This window comes from Rhinopithecus bieti, unplaced genomic scaffold (genome assembly GCF_001698545.2).
Source record: "Rhinopithecus bieti isolate Rb0 unplaced genomic scaffold, ASM169854v2 scaffold_21703, whole genome shotgun sequence".
Lineage (NCBI taxonomy): Eukaryota > Metazoa > Chordata > Mammalia > Primates > Cercopithecidae > Rhinopithecus > Rhinopithecus bieti.
In genome coordinates, this window is record NW_016812332.1 from 987677 (window position 1) to 1005049 (window position 17373).

Consider the following 17373-nt stretch of genomic DNA (forward strand, 5'->3'; position numbering starts at 1 on the left):
CTCGTGATCCGCCTGTCTCGGCCTCCCAAAGTGCTGGGATTACAGGCTTGAGCCACCGCGCCCGGCGTAATTATTGTTAATTAGGAGGCTACAAATATGAACAGATAAGGCTCACAGAATGATTGAAATACTTCCCAGAGAAGGCACCAGGAATGCACAAGTCAATCATTAGAATAATAATACCTCTGAATTGTTTAGAATTTTATATATTTTCTGTGTATTTTCCACTTTTTAGACCCTCAGGCACCCTATGAAAGGTTTGGGAAATATAATTAATATGAATTGACTATGTGTAAGTGTCTAGGGTCAAGAAAATCAGTATTTATTCTAGAAAATGAAATACCCTTGCGAAAGAGAGTCAGTCTGTCCTTTGCATTAGCCCACAATAAAAGGGTAACGATGAGGTATCTGTGAGAACTCCAGTTATTGACATCACTGACCTATAAACATATCCTCTTCAGCATGATATACAGCACTTCAGTACCCTTGTTTTTGTATAATTGCTGTTACCAAAAGCCTTTCAATTTCGAGTGCTCAAATGAGAGCAATTCATATTTCAGATAATCTGCCAACAAGGAAAACTAATTTCAAAATATTTGATCATAAAAGTTGTCCTCAGCTTCTACAGAGATAATTTAGTCAAATAATATCAGATAATCTGAAAGCAGTCTTAGCAGGAAATTGCTAGGGACTCCATCTAAGCAGCCTCCATTTGCACTTATATAAATGTACTGAAAGTGTAGGAGACTTTGACAGCCTGCCATATGTGATTTCATTCCATAGCCTACCTACTTTACCATCAAAAGTTATATCCTTTGAAGCATTGCCAGAATTACTTTACCCCAGTAGATATGCTAGATGTGCCCTTTAAAAGCCATATCATTTCTTTTCTACTCTGACTAGTTCAGGGTAGCATCTGCTCAACTAAATTCCTTTGAAGATTAAAAATAAAATAGCCTACTTCGCCAGGCTCCCCTCCCCCAGCCCTACCCCAGTGCTTACGAAAAAATGTCTAGTGTTGGATGAACTGCAGAGAGCACACATTTTAAAGAAGAAGGAATCTGAGAAATTGCCCTTTCGTTTCACGCTTAAGAAAAATGAAGATTCAGGCTGCTCCAAGGTCACTGGCCTGACTAGCAGCAGAGGCAAGACCAGAACCAGGCCTCCTGGATCCCAGTCCAGAGCCCTTTCTCCTGCTTTTCCAAAGACTCCATGTCTAACAGACAAAAGGATCCAGCCAGAAACTGACAATAGGAAACACCACCAACGGAGTGTCTTAATTTTATAAACAGAATATATGAATGCTTGGATTTCATCTCCAGGAAACATTTGCTTTTTAGAAATACTCATACTTGGCACTCTCTCTCCTCAGTACTGCTGACAGTTGCAGTCAGTTATTACACTGTTGTGACTTGGAAGCTGATGCCCCCAAACAGCTCAAAATTAGTAACGTCACGATTCAGGATTGTCTGTTTTCCCTTCAGCTTGCTAATCTATGCTTCTTTTGTAATTATTTTAAAAGGCACTATCTGATTTCCTGAGCACCGCCCCAGGTGTTCTAAGTGATAATGAAAGGATAAACATATCATCCAGTGTCACAGAGCAGTTGTGACATTTTAGAAATATCTTCAGTTCAACTCTTCTAATTTCCATGTATGCTACAGCCAAGGTTGCAGGCCCGTGTTTTTACTAAAGAGCTGAATGAGTCCCAGTAATTGCATGATTTACTTGTCTGCTCAAGTGAAAAGGTTTTGAAATGTAGTGGAATGGCACGGTCCTTTCTTGGTCTTTGCAAACCCGGCAACGTCAATTTTAATTAATGAACCGGAAAAATTATGGGTTTTTTTTATTATTATTTCAGGGAATTGGTGCCTAGTCTCACCTCTTATTTTCCTTGAATTTGCATCTTCTGTCCTCAGGGATGTGTAGACTTTTGTAATTCACACAGATATGTAGACAGAACATCACAAGCATGCAAAACCACTGCTGCACAGCACTTTGAAGTGACCCTGGACAACTAGACTGAACAGTCGGATCATGTTTTCCTCTTCCAGACGACCAAGTTGCAAGCAACATTCCCATTGCACTTGGCAACCAAGGCTAAGGAGATCTGTGCTTACTAGGAGGGATCTTAAAAAGTTGTCTGCCAACAGAATCTCATTTTCCATCCTCATTTCTGATTGATCTTAAAATGGAATGTCTCTGAATACTTTAATTTTTGTGCCTCTCTCTCTTTCCTTCATTCCTTTTTGATTTTGTAGATTAGATAACAATCTCTGTATAGACATTTAAAGCCCAAAAAAGGAACTCACCGCTTAAAGGAACACAAATACCCCATCTGTACTGTAATACAAATAATCTCTTACTTAGTCATCTGGCAGGTTTTTAGCCTTAACGTTTCTTAAAGCAAGGCAAGTCTGTACATTTTATGGTGAAGAGCCAGATCTTTACCATAGATAGACCTAGCACTATCATTCACATTTTTTCTGGAAATATTTCTGTGTCTCCCCTATTTATAAGGACAAGAACATTTGGTACAAATGTTTTTTAAGTTCCTAATAAATACCAGGTTTAACAAGTAGGGACTTTAACCAGAAAGAATTATCGAAGAAAGCAGAGTAGGAACAAATACCTGAAGGTCAGAGCTATAGAATAAAACTCAGAGGTTCATGAAACCATCTCCTATCTGCATGTTCCTTAAAGCCTTAGCGCGTTCCTAGTGAAGAACCAATTTTTTATTGTTTCCACGGCAAAGCAGTGCTAAACAGGATTACCTGGGGTCCTAAAACAATGTTTCTACTGGAGAGAGAAGGCCAAGAGGGAAGGGGTTTCTTAATATAAAGCTTGCTTCTCCAAAACCTAGATGAAAATCTAAACAGCGTCTGCAATTATTTACCTGATACCCAAACGCATATTACTGACATACTTCCTAGGTTCACCAAAACCCACACATGGCCCACAGGTATCTGTGTTACCTCTGCCAAGGGCCTTGAACTGCCCTGAAAACATCCAATCTAGGCCATATTTTTTCCTTCCCAGGGAAAACTTCTTTCTGCATACATTCTCTTGCTCTCAAAAAGTTTGCATAGTTATTGAAAGTAATAGATTTAATCTGCCAGCACATTAAAAATTAACAGATCAGAGAAAGTTTTTGTCTTATTATTGAATGTGGTAAATTTGCAGCTGTAGGAGCCTGAAAGGAGGAAGAGACACCCAAAGGAAAACCTGGTGTGCTGCTTTAGTGAATCATTTTGGAAATTATTTATATCTATAGACAAAAATGCAGTAGGCATGAAAACCATATCAGAAAGAAACCAATTGTATGCATTTATAAACATATATAGGCATGTGAATAAACACATATTTACACAAAAATTCATCAAAAGATACTTTAAATAATTCAACTGCTATCAGTCTCTTTAACAATGATGATTTTAAGAAAAAGAGATTACATCTTTGGACTGTCATTCCAAAGAAGGGAGTGAGGACGAAAGATAAAAAGCCATAGGGCATTTGTTATCTAAAACTGACATCAATTTTCAGGTTACCAGCCTAGTTCTAGAACTTACACAAAAATCTAAAGTCTATTTCCTTATGATAGTCCTGCTGAAATTATCACTGAAATTGTTGCCATGTTACTTCTGTCATGAAAACCGTATCTTCTTATGTAAGAGCTAAAACCCAATATAGATTGAATGTGTGTGTGTAGAAATGAAATTTGGATTTCACATGAATTTAATGATTTTATGACCTCCTTTCCAGAAGGTCAAGCTATTTCTTATTCTTCATATGAGCAGTTTGCATTCACTCATCATTCTTATAGGGTCCAAGCTAACTGAGGAAGGATAGCCAGCTTAAGTGTAGAGGTATTATTTTGCATATATTGCCTATATAAGCACCACATTATGGACAGAAATTATCTTTACTTTCTAACTTTGCATAATAAAATAAGCCATTAAATTAATACCATATAGAAAATACTGCTTGTCAGGCAAAGAAATGTATATTGCTTTCCAGAAAACCAGGGACATTACATTGCCAATGCCTGCATGAATAATACATGGGTTAATTCAGAAAAACACCGTTTCATTATTTAAAAATGAATAAATTACGGACTTAGAATGATGACTAAATTTTCTTAATCTTACTTTTTGCTCAGTGCTCTACTTCAAAATGAATCTGAAAATACTGTTTAATTCACACAAATAAAATTAACTAGCTCCTTACAAAGTATTTTTTTTCTGACTTTAGATCTCAACTATAAAATGAAGAATACTCCATCTTCCTTTTTTTTTCTTGCTCACTTTAAGTCCAGAAATTAAGAAGCAATGTACGTCTTCAATTCATACATTTGAAAATGGTAAGCTTATCTTGAATTATCCTGAGATTCTATGATTCAGTCTAACAAGAAAAGCTCCCTGTGCACAAACTTCCTGTGTTTTAGCCTCACTGTCTGGAAAAAATATGTTCAAAGGAATAAATAAGAATAACATGATTCTCACGTACAATGACGCACATTTCTTTCATTTTCTTTCACAGATAGTGGTCTACTCTGAAGACCTGTTAAAAGTCAGTCCCATTTGGGCACTGATGAAAGCATGAGGGGAGAAAGAAATGCACCTGTAATAAGAAATTAATTTGGAGTTAAAATAAGTAAAACATCCCTATGCAGTGCATTTAGGCTGAGCATAAAGTGACAGCCAGCAGATTATTCTACCGATTTCTAATGCTGGAAATTCGGATGGCATTTACTAGCATAACCTTTCAACTCTGAGCACATCAATAGAGGCCGACAGTGGCTTGAAATATGATTCCTTGCAGATAGCATATCCTCATTCATCTGACTGTGCTGCTCTGTGCTCCATTGCACAAACAGCGTCTCACCCACTTCTGAGAGGACACTAATAAAAAAGGCATCAATTTTCAGCTCTAGTACTACTGTGATCTCTTTATATGTTCGACATCCAACATTAAATTAAAATGCTGTTATAAATCCTACTTTCTGAATCTGGAATGAGTGTTGGGTTTTTGTCGCATGAGACTGCAGCAAATCTTGTCAAAAGCAAGGAAGCACGTCTTGTTCACTCAGAATTAATGTTGTGGATGAAAGAAGGAGGTAAAAGGGGTTGAATATGGTGAACTGAGGGTGTCAGAGGCAGTGGGGACTCGGGCTTCAGGGTGCCAAACCAGGCAGGGTGTTGCTGCTTTCAAGAAGTGGCTAATCAAGAATTGTAATTATCAACGACAAGCTGTGTGGCGGGAAGATTACTGATCAACAGACACACACATACACACATTCATACATATCAACAGAAAAATTCTAGGCATAAAAAAATTGTTGATTATTCCCCTGTGGAAGAAAAATACTTTCCAAACACCTATGGTCCTGAAGAAGCCCTGTGGATTCTATCAAATCTCTGCAAAGAGGCTGCCATTGGGATTCAAAGCCAAATAGCACAGGTGATGTGCTATCTGGGCCTTATGTCATTGTTACATAATTTTAAGGTTATAAGAGAAATACCTTAAATCATTGGATTGTAAGAGAATAATATTATTAGATACTGACATGTATGACTTAAGACAGTTTCAAAAGGGTTCTATGTAAAGATGACAGGGGAGAGAGGGAAAAAAAATCCTGCAAGTACAGAGAAGAAAGAAACTGTTTATCCTTTTCCATTCTGCTCAAGGTGGCAATGCATTATAAGAACATTAGGGATTTTTTCTACTCTTTCTGATAAAAAGATCCCTGCAAATACAGATGATCACCTAAGAACTATGAACTAAAAGGTATTAGGAGCTTCAACAAAGATACAGAACACAGAGCTGTATTCTTCTGCCTGGCTCATTCATAATTATGGATGAAATAAAGAGGCATGTTTGCCTATTTGGAAGGGTGGGGTGGAAGGAAAAGGGGGAAGAACGAGCAGTTCAATATCTGGATCGAACAGAGGAACTTTTTCCCCCAAGGATCCTGCAGGGAGGAACCTTGACATGCACAAAGTCAGAACGTAGACAAAGTTGCCCTGGTGAGAACGATAAGGTCACCCGTGGGATTGCTGAGATTATCTCTGTCAAGCACTCGGACAGCATGCAGTCAAATGATGCATCATGCAGTCATTTTCGGGGGGGGAAAATCAATTTCTTCACCAGGTCGCTATTTGCTTTTCAAAGTGCCCTTGTAGGCCTTCACCACCAAGCATTTATCAATTTAAATGTTGTAAATTGATAATGTGCCACTGTGCCTTGTACTGTTTCTGAATTATTTTGATACTTATATTTTCTCAATAGTCTCCAAACCCTCAGAGCTTCCACCTTCAAAAGGGCATTTTTCTTTGTTACACCCAGAAGTGATGAACTTTTATGATTAGTGTATAGGAGAAAATGTAGACTTGCTAGTTGGTTGTGGGGTGGGGCGGTCACAGCTGCAGAAAATTATATATTTTCTTCTTTTTTAAAAATTAAGGTATGTGTACTTGAAATATTTTGAAAAGGGGGGCCATAAAGCAGTATTTGCATTCATTTATTAAAAGAACTCCAGTTACCCTAGCATTGAATACATTTAGAACACCCACTGCAAAAATGCTAACACTTGGCTCCATCATTGTAATCCCTCTGCTGTGTTGAAATAATACCTTTTTTGTCTTTATATTCCAGCTCTCTAGGATGTGATGATGCCAAACAAGAGAATAACTTGTAAGGAAAGCTAATGTCTTCTTTTCTTTTAACCCCACTAAAGAAATATATATATATATCTATATATCTTTTACAAGCAGGGAAGTAAGAGTGTTAGCTACATACTAACCTCAACTTGATTTGCATTGAAAAACACAGAATGGAAGAGTGAGGCTTGCACTTTGGAAAAGCAAAAGAAAGACATGGCAGTTGCAAAGCATCTTTAACCTCCAGTGATTTATTGGCCCTCAGCCAAGTTATCAGGGGAATCTAATTCTTCTTTATTATTCAAATAAACCACATTTGGCACCATGGTTCCCTTTCAGAATAGCTTCACAAATAGACTGAGCTCTGTCATTTATTTGACCTTGTACTTGTGTGCTGTAGCTGTAATTTTATTTGCCATTCTATATAACAAATGCAGAGAAATCTAAAATATGGAGATGAACAACAGGATAAGGAAAGGAGTTTATGGCAAATACATCTGCATGGCTTAAAAAAAATACCAAATTTAAAACAACCACTAACCCCCTTTCACCTTCACCTCTATTAACTCTTATTATAATCTGCAGCCACCCTGCCCTTTTCAGCAAGCTGCCTTGAATCAAGCCAATTTGTAACCTTGTCTGCAGCTACCTTCTGGCTGGCTTACAATTGCCAGAAATACCTTATTTAAGGGTGAGGACTAGGTGAGAAAAAAGGGAAGTGACTCATTTTGTGCAGGAGGGGACTGGAGGCAGTGGGGGGTGATTAGAACACATTTCAAGAGAGGCTTTAGCTGGCACGTAGGGTATTTTCTAATGATTATCACACCATACAAATGTGTACATATCCTGGCTTGCTCTAGATCTCATTTTGTTGTAAACAGCACTCTACATTAACCTGAAAGCACTTTGCTGGGATAGGTGTGCATCAGATTTATCTTGTCTCACCTCACTTTTCAGAAAAAATGTTTTCAGAGGATGTGAGTCCAATTGTATTCTCTGGTTAACTGAGTCTCTCATGTCCTCTGCCTCTGGCAATGATAATGTGAATTTCTCATGAGGATTTAGAAGAAAATGCAGGATGTGCGTATGGGTGAAGGAAAGCCAATTTGAAACCATGTAAACCACCAAACTAGCCAATGCTATTGTGAGGCCTGGATGCGGGAACAGAACTTCGCTCTCCAAATGGTCTTCCGCACAGCTATGGCTGGCGGGGAATGGGCTTCTGCCTGTTACAAGATTTGTAATTTGGGTCTTTGTGTTTGCTGTGTGGATCACGACAGCCTTGCTGTGAATATGGACTCCAGTGGAAGCAAATTGATGTCATAATCTACAGGTTAGCTCTACCAAAATTGTACGTGAGATTTTCAGATTTCAGTCCCAGAAAAACTTTGCTTTCCTTAAGAAACAATGGTTTTTCATTTTTGATGGTTGACTGGATTTCCCTTTTTGCTTTGGTTACCATGAAGCTTGTGGTTAAATCTGAAGCTTTAATAAAGACCATTTGTACTAAATGGTCTTTTTTATGACCCCCTTTTTTGTGTTTTCCTACTGTGTGGTAATAGTTTACCTACTTTTGCTTATCTCCCTTTTCCTTATTCCCTAGTTCTATTTTGACATTATTTTTATCATATGTGTTTATGTAAGCTATTTCAAATCCTTTGTGGAAAGAGGAGAGTATAAGCCAACAAATAAATATTTCTCTAAGCTTTAAATCCTATATCAACTAGAAATATTTTTTATTTATCATGTAAAGTCTCTTTTGGATTCTTTGGCGATTAAGCCCCTTACATTTTGGAAGAGATTTCATAAATGCTGGCTATATATCATTGCTACATTTTCATGGTCAGGGAACCCATTCTGTTTTCTTAATTCATTTTCACTTCTGCCTGTTCCATTATAGCTAGAAAGCAAAGCTGTCGTGAACAGCTCTAAATGCCATCACCAGGTATAAGAAGTTATTTAGTCTCTATGCAAGCCAAACTCAGCATCGGTATGTGGGAATCTTCTTTTAAGATAAGGCCTCTTGGTGAGCAACTGGGAATCATCTTTACACAGGAAAGCAAGTCAACAGTGGATACTTCTATAACCTGAAACCACTTCTTGGATGTTGTTAGGTTAAATACATACATCTCTCTCTCTCTCTCTCTCTCTCTCTCTCTTTCTCTCTCTCTCTCTCTCTATGTGTGTGTGTGTATGTGTGTGTGTGTGTGTGTATCTGGCAAAGTCAAGAGGACTGTTGAGGAGGTTCAGAAATCACCATCATTCACTAATTCCCATAATTACAACAAGATGAGAATAAAGAGAATACCCGGCAAGCACATGCCCTGGACACCAGGAGCTGTCCCACCCAAGGGAGTGTCAAAGAGAAAATCCGCTCTGGCTGTCTCTATCCTCATGCTACACAACAGAGCTCAGTAGAAGTTTCCCTATCTTGTTTTATTGTGAACTAAAAAAGAATTCTAATTCTTTCCTGAGCATAAGCTGTTTTAAAGCCACCACATTTATGTACACATTGAAAGAAAATAAAACTGAGGAAGGGATATCTTCAGAGTTAGAAATACAGACATAGCTATGCTCTGCAACAAACTGACATGCTCACAGTCCTCCTCAACAATTTCACTGGACAAGTCTTTGATGACAGAGTTACACACTGTCTTTAACAAAACTATTTGGAAAGGAAAGGAGGGATCATAACTTTATAGATTGCTTATCACTGTCTAGAATTTGATGGAATAACCACTTAGCCAAAGTTGTAGAACACAAGTAGAGCATTTGGTTTGCTTTTTAACAAGGGTGTGTGTGTGTGTGTGTGTGTGTGTGTGTGTGTCTGTGTGTGTGCTCATAAAAGAACAAATGCTTAATTGACTTAGAGTATATTTACTTTGTATATCACCCCACAACCCCTACAACTGAAAAAGGGCATTGAAGAAACTTGGAAAGAGTTGTGTCTTGGGGACTTCGATTTCTCTATTAGGACTCAGCAACTTAACTGGGTAGAAAACTCTTTTCCAGAGTTTTAGCATAGATTTTTTTTTCCCTCATGCTTTGGGCATTTAAAAATATATCATGTTCTTATCAGATTATTTTTATATTAATGCAGAACTATTCTTAAGCTTCAGTTTTGAACACTAAATACATAAACTGGTATATGAAAAATCACTTTTAAGTACATAAATTAGTATATGCAAAAATAAATCACTTTCTACTAATTGACGCCTCATCAATTCAGTTGTGTAGTGCTGCCAAATGAAGGCCCATGTCTCCTATCTCATAGCCTCTACCTGCATATTTGACAGTTTCTGCCAACGCTGAACACATCCACCACAGGAGAAGGCAATGGCACATTTTGGCCAGGGTCCACCCCTGGATAAGTCAAGATGCTGACTACTGGTATGTGCTTTAAAATCCATTATATATAAAATCTGGGACTGCACAGAAATTGCCAGATACTGGACCATGTCTACATAGCCACTTTATTTCACAGAAACGTCTATTATTTGTCTCAGATTTTACGTGATGATACAGTAGAAAAGCAGCTAAATAAAATACTTTTAAGGAGAAACCAGCATAGGGTTAAAGCCAAATTTTTCTTGAACAGATGATATTTCAGATGGCCGCACTATTCCAGATGCATCCATTTCCTTGAAAATCCAATCCATATATGTGCATATGCTGTGCTGGCAGGAGGACTGACTGAAATGGCCAAAACCCAAGAGCTAATATTCTTTTGGCCAGAATAATGCAATTATTATTTTCCTAGCTATCAGTCTAAGCATACAGAGCCATCTGTTATGCAAAGCAAACATACACATCTCAATTACAGAAAATGCAGTTGCCTTGACAGAATTTGGATTACACCACTAACCAGGGCTGTAAAATGTGTTTTGAGCTAGTATATAATGGATGCTTTTCAGGAGTTCCCTAATTAGCATTTACCTGCTTAAACTAATTATTCATCCTTCTTCTTTACTGGCTTATTAAACTTTGCTGGATACCCTGCATGAAACATGAATATGTGCATTGCAGAACAACAAACAGTGGTGTTTCCAGTTCTATATGGTAATAACAATATCGCAATATGGTGGCTCGCCAATTTCAAAATTGAAGATTCTCAATACTAGGTCCCAGACAGATTAAGACAAGGCTTAAAGTCTATTAAAGGCTATTACAAAACCAGATCTTTCAACAAGATACAAGAATACTAATACTAAGTTAACAAAAGCTCAGTTTCTATCATTTGGTTTGCTAAAGTCCACATAAAATAGAATTACTCTATACACTATAGCTGAGAGCTTGCATGTTCCTCAAAAAGCATGAACAGAACAGACCCTTGTTTGGATTCTCAACAGTAAATAATCAAATTTGGCAGTGGTTCTCCTCCTTCCCCAAGCCTCCTCACATGCCAAATATCTCTCTCTATTATTTACCAATGTCTTTCTTGATTTAGCTATTACCCGGCAAACTCACTAAGAGCCAAAAGGATCCAGACTTGCTGGATGCCTCCTTAGAGCTGTGCCAACTTTCAGAAGCAAGGAGTCTGGGGTGGGTCCTGCTTTAAAGGAGAGAGACAAATCTTATCTCTATCTCTAGCTTCAAGGGGCAACTGAATGAGTGGTAGATTATCCAACTTGGCAGATCATCACACACACACACAAAATCCCTCCCACTGAGGCAGTGTTTTCCTCATGCCAAATCACCAGATGAAAGGGGTCAAACTCAGCCAATCACCTGTATGGGCGCAAATACCCAGATGTTCAGCCTTTTTATGGAGAAAACATCTGGATAATTAGCTGAATTGCAAACCTTGCTTCAGGATATTTTGGCATTCACTAGATGCAGCCCATGTCTTGGAATTCACTGGAACTTAAATTTTTGTGTTCCAGGGGAACTTCGAGAAGTAACATCCAAGATTTTTGTCCCTGGCCCGTCAGCCTCCATTTTCTTTTCTTTTACCCTCCAAAAAACACATGTGAGTAATTAAATGGCAAATAATGAAAAGCTATCTTATTTTATGAAATCATCTTTCAGCATTTGGAAGCATTTGCAAAGGCAGCAAAATATATCCTTGCTGGAACCCTCCCTGCAACACATTTTAATGGTCTCTTTCAGTATTTCTTGACTCCAAATGACTCCTGCCATTGTGTCAGCTCCCAGGATAATGCAGGGTACTCCATAAACATCCAGTAATAGGACACAAGGGAAGCACTATTAGTGTGTCCCTCTCCTACCGGGCACAGAGGTTTCAAAGTTCAAAACAACCAAGGGAAGAAACTTCATTTGTTCTCAATAAATTAATAATGATCCTTGGCGGGTGGGGAGGGGAACTAAAGTTTTTGAGCACAAGTTTATTCTGAATGTTCAACACTGACACACAGGTTTCTCACTGACTCTGAGAGAACAGTCAGGTAAAGCCATTAAATAATAAATTTGATAATTCATGCTAAACAGAATATTCCTTGAAGAAGGAAAAACATGAGGCTGAAGAAGGCTTCATAATCGCTGCCAAGAATCTAAAATTGTTTTACTTACTTGTGAGAGGCCTAGGTAGATGGAGACTGTTTCGGAAATGTACAAAAATTTTCCTTCTTGATTTAGTGCAAATACAAAGCCATCCAGGGACTGCAGGAAAAAAAATATAAATAGATTAATAAATATAAAGGATGCAGATTTAATTAGTAAGGCCGCTGAGAAAAAGCAATACATTGAATTTTTTTTTTAAGAGTCTTGCTTTGTCTCCCAGGCTGGAGTGCAGTGGCATGATCTCAGCTCACTGCAACCTCTACCTCCTGGGTTCAAACAATTCTCCTGCCTTAGCCTCCCGAGTAGCTGGGACTACAGGCACGTGCCACCATGCCCAGCTAATTTTTGTATTTTTAGTGGAGACAGGGTTTCACCATGTTGGCCAGGCTGCTATCGAACTCCTGACCTCAGGTGATCCGCCCCTGCCTCGGCCTCCCAAAAGTGCTGGGATTACAGGCACGAGCCACTGTGCCCGGCCACGCTGAATTTAAGACCATTTTTTCCTCCGTGTTTAATGAAAGTCCTAAGATCTTTTAGTATTGCATTATACATGAATAAATTAAATGTCTGAATTAAGACTGAAAGCTTTCTCTTACTTTAGAGACTTATGTCTCTGTCATTTTGATCAAGATACATTACATTCATGTACAAAATAAGGTCATGCTGATTTTATGAGATGTTGCCTTTATTTATTTTTTTTTTTGGATTCAGTGGTTACTGAGATTAAATCAGCAAGATTCTCCATTAAATAGTTGAACAGGAATAAAGATCGTAATGAAATGAAAGAAAAAAAGGCTTCCTATATCAAGAGCAAGTAAAATCACTACTTGCACTACTCTGAACATCAACAATTTGCTAATTAATAAGGAATGATGCCTTCTTTAATCCTAGTGCCCACTGTGTTAGAACAATAGGAAATGTCAATACATTAAGGGATAATGTTTATAGGCTGCAATCTGACAAACTGTAATCTTGTTTTGCAGAACTCTCTATTAAAGTTTTATAGCGACAGTTCTAGTTTCTATCACAACTCCTGAAATGGAACAAAAGAAGAAAGAAAGAAAGAAAGAATAAAGAAAGAAAAAGGATGCCACACATCATCTGTAACTCCTAAAACCTCAGTCTACTTTCCCAATGGAGGGTTGCATTTTCAGTTTGATGAATGGTGTAAATCATCATGAACTCCACCTGCAATACAGCATTCAAACTGAGGTTAACTTTGTTTCAAATTCTTGCAATCCAGTGCATCCTACACCCTCTGTCATCCTCACATCTTTTGTTTTGCTTTATATTTATTTTTAACAAGGTAGATTGCACAAGTGCTGCTTGTACAAGAAAAAGTTTTTAAATGTGTGTGGTGTTAAAAAAAGGCTGTGAATTTGCAAATACAGGAAACCCATGCTAGGAACACGGTATGTGAAAACACTAAATTAATGACAAAATTTGTAAAATATAGAAAGGTGGAAGAAGTGTGTAAATTTAGTTAGAAATATGTGCCTTCTCAAATCCTAGCAATAATTTCAGTATCCTAAAATACTGAATTTTGGGGAGACTATATATTATATATATTCTTATATATGTATGTGTGTATATATATGCATGCATACAGATACACACACACATATATATGTGTGTATGTATATATAAAATTTGGATTTTCTGCCAGATACAGTGGCTCATGCCTGTAATCCTAGCACTTTGGGAAGCCGAGGTGGGCACATCACTTGAGACCAGGAGTTCAACACCAGCCTGGACAACATGGTGGAAACCCCATCTCTACTAAAAATACAAAAGTAGCTGGGTGTGGTGGCACACCTGTAATCCCAGCTACTTGGGAGGATGAGGCACAAGAATCACTTAAACCCAGGAGGAGGAGGTTGCAGTGAGCCAAGATCACGCCACTGTACTCTAGACTGGACAACAGAGCAAGACTCTGTCTCAAAAAAAAAAAAAAAAAAAAGTAGATTTTCCTGTTTCCTGACATGTTTTCACTGCCCCACCAGTCAGAAACTGTGCATGACACCCAACCCCCTCCTCTGATTTCTTGGGTTCTGAAAACAATTCAAAAGTCACATTATATTGTTCCACTAAAGAGCAAATTACATGATAGATGAGCTTTTAGCTACAATAATACAATAATGCCAGCTTACATTTATTAAGCATTCTGTGCTAAGCAGTTTGCACATATTGTCTCTTTTAATTTTCACAAGTATTATATGAAGTTATTGTATTATTATCTACTTTTTATATACAGGGAAATTCAGGATTAGTGAAGTTAGGCAACAAGCCTATTCCTAGTTTGGAGTTTAGAGTTGAACTTTGGCAGTGGGACTTAATAACTAACTATACTACCTTCCAATAAAAATAAAGATTCTCTAATTGACATGTGTGAATTAATGTAAAGGCGAATTTTCACAGCATTTCTGAAATTAAAATATTTACCCTAAGAGGCAGCCTGTGACATCTTCAACATCATCCCTTGTTTTTGAACAATTTGTGTTCAAACGATAGAATCCTCCCATTGTGGGTACAAGACAGAGGGGAAGTAGGATGGCAAGAGATTACTTAAGTTATTTCCATAGGAGGTTTCCTGGCCACCTTTGCTGCGAAATATTTCCCCAGAACCAGCTTTTGGGAATAAAATACTGTACTGTCTAAGGGAACTGGGCTCCTTACCTTTCACAAAACTGCAAACCCTCTGGACCCTTTTCTGATAGAGCCTTTCAAGCACAGGATGTAGTATAGCAGAACCTCACTTTTGAACCAGTGCAAAGGGAGAGATATTTCCTTCCTACGAGTTTGGGAAGGATCTAATTTCAACATATCTTTACCTCAAACGAGATGTCTCCTGAGAATGACTCACGAGAATTAGGACCCTCCCCTTTGTGACTATTCCCTTGGAGTTTATAAAAGGGCTTGTTAGGTTTTCCTTTCGACCTGATAGCCACAGCTTGGTACACAATCACAGAGAACTATGTAAGTCATCTTCTCAAATTTTAATATGTCATTGTCAATTAGAGCAACAACACAAAGAGAGATCACAGGAGAACTTCTAAGGACACAAGGGACAGTTGGAAGCCTGGCTGGATGCAGAAGGATGGACTGATGAAGCTGGTGTGGGGATAATCTCCTATAGTTCTAAACCTTCATTTTACAGGGGAGGAAACTGAGGCACAGAGAGGCTAAGTGGCTGGACAAGCTCAGATGGCCAGTTGGTGGCAGAGGCAGGATTAAATCTTCTTCACTCCCATAAAATTATTAAAACATTGATGGCATTGTATGCTTCTGGTTGGCTTATTCAGCTCTCAACTAGAGAATTTCTGAATCACTGAATTTATCAACAGTGAGGCGATGCCTCATGTATCTTTCTCTAGCTGGCACCTAACAACCACTCAATCAGGATTTATGAAATCCAGTTCTACCTCCATGCTCAGTGCTCCCTTTTCCTTATATCACAAATACCATAATGACTACTAAGGATGGAAATTATTTTCTTGAGGAATCCAGTTTATGGACTTAGATTATTTACAGATTCAGATTCCACAGATTTCTACTATGGTCTGGGATACCTCCTGATATTTAGAATAGAATGGATTATTTTATGTCCTTCAAAGCACCCAGTGCTATTTCTGAATAGATGTGTCATTTGCTATCTACGCATATCCTTTACTTCCTCACTAAAAGGGATGGTGATTCTTAACATGAGGTTCAGATTTCATGTACTTACTAAAATATTTGAGGAGGTTTGGGCACCATAGCAGGGTAAAAGAATATCTGGAGGCAAAACATCTGATGCTATTAAGCAGTGGCGATCTAAGAACTGGCCAGTTTTGTTTGGCAAAAACAGAGGCTTCAACACATGTTCTAATTTCCTGGTGAGATTAAAATGAGTCTATGTCTACATGACACAAAGACATCCAGTCAATTCAATTAAAAATAACGGCCAATTTGGTAGGGGGAAAAAACAACTAGTTAAATTAGTTATTAGTCATCACAGAAATAAAACACACACACACACACCAAAAATACGGTTAATTTACCATATTTTTCACTTTTATGGTTATCATTTTGGTCAATTATACCTACAGTCTGAGATCAATGTCCATATCTCAGATTTGATTACCTTTCAAATAAAAAATGGGATATGAAGTCTGGCCTAAAGTGGATTGCCAAGGTCACTTTTCACATAGCCACTACCTTCTGATTCAGGATTGCCTCTGTCTATAGTTAGCTGTATGTTGCCACTTAGAAAAGTTTGAAGGGTAGCATCATTGTTGGTTTAAATTGGGTGTTATCAATTTAAAAAGGTGGGAGGAGGAGGAAGAAAACATTCAGTCAGTTAGTCTTGGAAACCAAGTGTGATTAATCTGAAAGTTCTGTGGAATTTTTTTTAAAATTTTGAATCAAGAAAGCTATTATATACTGCACTGTTCAATCACTGCAGGCTACTTTTTAATTTTTTTTAAACTGCCCACTGTTTTCAACAGGCGCCAATTAAGATTCTGGGGTCAAAGGGTTAATTACATCTTCTTACTCACTATGTAGAATTTTCTGATTATTAACTAAGGTTGGATTAAGATGAAAAAGAACCTACATAAATGTTAATGCTAGTCCCTCCTCAAGAAGATTTTATTATAAAGCCATGCTGAAATCTATCTGCTTTCCTCAAAGCAGATGGAGAACAAAATCTTAGAAGAAACAGTAAAACAGACATTTTAAAGACATGCAAGTATCTGATTTATCAAGACAGTTTTCTTATTACTGAAAACAGTTCTTAGCCATCCAGACAGGGCTGATCGGAGATTTCCTTTGTCACATCCCAGTAAGTCTATGAGGTACACATGCAAGAAGTGAGGCTTGGATACAGAAATCAGGAGTTACAGCATCTCTGAATAATAATGCCTGTAATTATAATTTATATCCCCTGATATCAGTGTAACATATAAAGTGTAAGGCATAGTTTCTTTTCTTTTTTTTTTTTTTTTTTTGAGACGGAGTCTCGCTCTGTCGCCCAGGCTGGAGTGCAGTGGCCGGATCTCAGCTCACTGCAAGCTCCGCCTCCCGGGTTTACGCCATTCTCCTGCCTCAGCCTCCCAAGTAGCTGGGACTACAGGCGCCCGCCAACTCGTCTGGCTAGTTTTTTGTATTTTTTAGTAGAGACGGGGTTTCTTTTTTTTTTTTTTATTTATTATTA

At 38.0% G+C, this 17373-nt stretch overlaps 1 protein-coding gene across 1 annotated transcript in view; it reads right to left on the reverse strand.

Moving 5' to 3' along the window:
• The window catches only part of NPAS3 (neuronal PAS domain protein 3), an 884282-nt gene that overhangs the window by 232196 nt on the left and 634713 nt on the right, over window positions 1–17373 (reverse strand). Inside the window, 1 exon segment of the mRNA XM_017895908.1 lies at window positions 12189–12278. Within this exon segment, the coding sequence (XP_017751397.1) occupies window positions 12189–12278 (90 nt within the window).